This window comes from Engraulis encrasicolus, chromosome 7, assembly GCF_034702125.1.
Source record: "Engraulis encrasicolus isolate BLACKSEA-1 chromosome 7, IST_EnEncr_1.0, whole genome shotgun sequence".
NCBI lineage: Eukaryota > Metazoa > Chordata > Actinopteri > Clupeiformes > Engraulidae > Engraulis > Engraulis encrasicolus.
Window position 1 is genome coordinate 31,534,821 of NC_085863.1, and position 4,347 is coordinate 31,539,167.

At 44.5% G+C, this 4,347-nt stretch overlaps 1 protein-coding gene across 1 annotated transcript; it reads right to left on the reverse strand.

The window, feature by feature from the left end:
- Window positions 1–662: 662 nt before the first annotated feature.
- Window positions 663–3,906, reverse strand: tmem218 (transmembrane protein 218). The gene is made up of 3 exons (XM_063202473.1): window positions 3,153–3,906; window positions 2,946–3,048; window positions 663–1,043 (listed from the first exon to the last, which is right to left on the reverse strand). Exons 1-3 carry the CDS (start codon window positions 3,272–3,274, stop codon window positions 909–911), a joined length of 360 nt encoding a protein of 119 aa, XP_063058543.1. The 5' UTR covers window positions 3,275–3,906; the 3' UTR covers window positions 663–908.
- Between the last annotated feature and the right edge of the window lie 441 nt (window positions 3,907–4,347).

The window sequence follows — 4,347 nt, forward strand, 5'->3', positions numbered from 1 at the left end:
GATAAAACAACACCTTTTCAGCGAGCGTGGTGTCCAACATAAACTGACTGTGTGAGCTGGAGAAGTAGTGTAGCGGCAGAAGGGCTGTATAGTGATTCAGAACGAAAACATGGCCGGCTTGGCTCACTCCATTCAGAGCAAGTTGTAAACTGTAGATGTAGTTTGTGGTTACAACTGATCATTCATGGACTGCATTGGCATTTGATTTCATACTCACATGTTCTACATTTTTGTTTTCCCCTGACTGCGCGAAACTAACTGTGCACAACTCAACCTCTGATTGTTGGAAACCGCTGTCGGTCAAAAAATTAGCTCACGTGGTTGGCTGCCAGTGTCTTGCCCCTCCTCACAACATTGTGTTGATAAACACGGTGAACCCATGTATACAGAAAGATTGTTTGGTACTTGTTCCGAAATAGTGGAATTATAAAGGAATGATTTCAATGGAACCAAAATGAGGAAAAATTGTCTTTAAAAAAAATCAATCAACTGGCCAATTATTTGGTGGTTGTTTACCAGTGATGACTAAAATATGCGCACTCTCAACTCCAGTGTGCCACAGTTTGTGCAACAAGAAGGAACCTATTTACGTGTCAGCATGTCAGTCCCACAGACAATGCAATAGAACACACATAAAAGAAACATAAAACAACAAACTCTCATCAGTTAGTAAAAAAAGGAATGTTTATTACAAAAAGCTCATGATGTCCAATCAACAAACCACCCATTCAAGCAGCACACGAAACCAAACTGACACTCCGCATGAAAGCAAGAGGAACGGAGAACAAAAAAGCAGAGATCGTGGAGGACACTTGAAGCCTCTCATCTCCAGCTGGGCATATCCTAAGTGACGACCCGGTTAGCCCGGTGCCAAGTTGGCCCGCCGCCCGCCTCTGTTGCTGTTTTTGCTAGTGGCTCCGTAAAGGCTTGGCATAGACAGGCTCCAGGAGATGCAGGGGTAACAGCATGAAGACGGATGCCAGCAGTGCCACACACACCACCGACAGCAACACGTAGCGACCAATGAAGAGCCCGTCCACGATCTGGAATGCAATGCAGACGAAAACAGAGGATGAGCATGAGAAGGATGAAGTGTGATTATTCACGCTGCTGCGGTACGGTGCAATGCTGCGCTGTGCTCTGTGGCGGCCTAACTAAGCTCTGTGCACTGTAAATAGAACATGCTCTTTGATATTAATGAAGCTCCCCCCCACCCCCCGGCGTTGCCAAATTACAGCCTGACCCATATTCCACAATGACTTGCAGTACCTCGGTTTGGCCAGGCGGTGTCAGCAGAGTGCCACTGTGTACACATACGCACCCACATGTACTTCAGTATTATATGGACGTTTTGTATGCAAAATCAACTTTGCCATTTCTTTTTGACTACACAGTTCACACAGGGTGACAATGTGACAGCAAGCATTACAGTGGTGAAGGAAATTATTCCACCGTCACAGTAAACCAAGCACCTGTTGAATAAGGTTGTAAAGCCCACCATTAGTGCAAAACAATGAAGGTGTGGGTTATGTATCCTTCTAAACACACACACACACACTTCAACGCCATCTCTTACAAACATGCATACACGCTCGCTCGCTCGCACGCACGCACACACACACACACACACACACACACACACACACACACACACACACACACACACACACACACACACACACAATGGAGGAGGCAATGAATACTGAGTATACCTGCCTATCCCTACTGACTACCTGTGACCCTCTGAGAGCCAGATCACACGCATGGACATGGACCCTGTAGTCTGAAGGGTATAGCGCATGATGCCGATAACCTACTGCTCACACACAGCTGCGTGTGTGAATGGGGAGGGGTGGTGGAGGTGGTTGGGGCCTGGGCGAGTGAGACGATAGGAATAGCATAGATGCTAGATAGATACTGTCTCCAGTGAGCCCAGTGTTCTCTCGTTTAGTGCATCTCACTTTCTAATTTGCCAATTAGGCGGCTGGCAAAGCGCGGTGCTGGGCCATGTTTTATTAATGTGGCATTGAGCGCTCGCTCGGCACCGCGCCGGGGCCCCTGTTTGGAGCCCAGCTAATTGGCACTGTGATATTATGCCTTTGTATAGCAGCGAGAGAGAGAGAAAGAGAGAGAGAGAGAGAGAGAGAGAGAGAGAGAGAGAGAGAGAGAGAGAGAGAGAGAGACTTTGTATAGCACCAATGGGGGGGGGGGGGGGGGGGTACAAGTTTATGGTGGGTGGTTAGTGGTAGTTTACAGACACACAGCTAGCTGGGAAAGAAAGAAATATCTACCACAGTCGGCCCATATCTGCAATTCAAATTGCATGCACTCAACTCAGACAGGCTGCCATGACTCTAAATATTTGTTATAGCTTCATAACCTGATGTAGCACAGCCACAATGTTTGCTTTGTATGAAAATTACATTATTATTTTGACTAATATTGCTGTTGTCCTATTATTATTATTATTATTACTATTATTCAAGGATTCAAGGATATTTATTTGTCATGATAGAGACACTTTCGTGTCACTTGTAATGAAATGCATGGCCGGTGCAAAACAAGTGTGCAGAAGAAAGGTGAAGAAGAAATAAAATAAAAATAAAATAAGGTGTGTGTGTGTGTGTGTGTGTGTGTGTGTGTGTGTGTGTGTGTGTGTGTGTGTGTGTGTGTTCAATCAAAGTAATTAGGAGGAATTCAGTAAGCAAATGGCATGAGGAAAAAAGCTCTTTCTCAGTCTCTCAGTTCTAGCTCTGTGACAGCACATTATGGTTGTTTTTCTAATGTTATGATAACTAGGTCTGCTACTGGTATTGATGTTGCTGTTCCAACTAGGCCTAATAAGTAGGCCTGTGTGAAATTCTTTGTCCTTTTTTTCTGGAACATTTTAACAAATATTCCTCCAGTGAGGTATTGTGCATTGCTACAAGTTAACTAAATCTTACCTGCACTTCTTTCACAGGAGCAGGTTCTTCAGAGCCACGAGGGAAGAACAGCAGAACGAGGGTTGCGATGACAGCCAGGAGAAGGACAGGTACGATGGCCAACCTTGAAAAGTACAATATCGAAAAGAGAACATTATTCGCAGTTACGATGTGTGATTTTACCCCCATTTAACCTTATGCAGAGTTATACTTTTATTACAGTCTTACTTGACTATCCCGGCCGCTCTGGATAGAAGTGTGGTCAGTACAAAAGCCGCAATCCATATTAGTGCAATCAGAAATACTCCTGCCCCCACTCCAAAAACCGTCTCTGATGGCTGAATCATCATGATGACTGACGTGCCTCGTTTCCGAGATTTAAAATATAGTTCAAGTCTATTCAATTTTATTTACGAGCCAAAGTCAGTTGCGTCACACCACATACTTTAGAGTGAGCAAAGAGAGCATATGCGTGCACTGGTCTTGCATGAAGGATCCATCATTTTGCAGTATCGAAGCAGTCAGTTCAGCCTACTAAGTTCACGATAACACAACTTTGTAACAAATACAGTCGCACTTTTAACAGCGCGATTGTCCTGGACTGCGCGGTGCTGGTCATCATTCAGTCACTAATAGGTATTAACGTAACAAAAACCACCCTCCCTAATCAAATGGTCAGAAGCACACCAGTAAAGCACTGTCTAAACATGTCAAAGCAAAATCCACCAGCGCTAGCTAGACAGCTAGCTCGTAGCACATACTATCAATAGCTAATTTAGAAACAACTACCCTCTAACCGGGGTGGCATGTGTGAATCAGTTCGCTCGGTTCGTCAGACAAGAAGGCAAACCATACCATGCGCCTAGTAAACCACAGCTACTTTCTGAACGTAATTAAATTTACCAAGAAACAACAACGGTTCAGGTAACAGAATAATCACAGTAATGCCAAAGCTCCCTCGCTACGCTAGCTCACGTTACTGTGGCAACAGCAAAGACAACCGACACAAATGGAGATTGCTTTGCATCGTGGGAAATGTTGTTTCCTTGAAAAGTTATCTGATGGGATTCTGCAGTCATTCCCCCATTGTTTAATGTCATGCAGCTTCACATGAAATACGAAATATTTTGTAAAGGACTCTTAGAAATGAATTTTTCAACACAATTAAGCTATATTCAAGGCACATAGAGAAGGTGGGGTCTGCTATAACTGCCTTTAATATAGGGCCTAGGCCTAAAGTGCAGGGGTAAAGTTTGTGTTCTAGTAGCCTACAGTAGGCTACTATCAACCTATGCACCTATGAACCTACCTATGAGCCTACGGCCCTCAGACGCCCTTGGATGAATTTGAAGTGGTCCCTCAAATGAAAAAGGTTCCCCACCCCTGGTTTAGGCCAGGCCTCCAGTGACTGAGGTTTCCAAAA

Bases quoted from the DNA above. Each gene is read 5' to 3' on its own strand.
- tmem218 (XM_063202473.1), bottom strand. From the start codon at position 3,274: ATGATGATTCAGCCATCAGAGACGGTTTTTGGAGTGGGGGCAGGAGTA. The intron at 3,049-3,152 runs GTAAGACTGTAA...GTACTTTTCAAG, and splicing joins AGAGCGGCCGGGATAGTCAA to GTTGGCCATCGTACCTGTCC. The intron at 1,044-2,945 runs GTAAGATTTAGT...ATTGCATTCCAG, and splicing joins CTCCTGTGAAAGAAGTGCAG to ATCGTGGACGGGCTCTTCAT.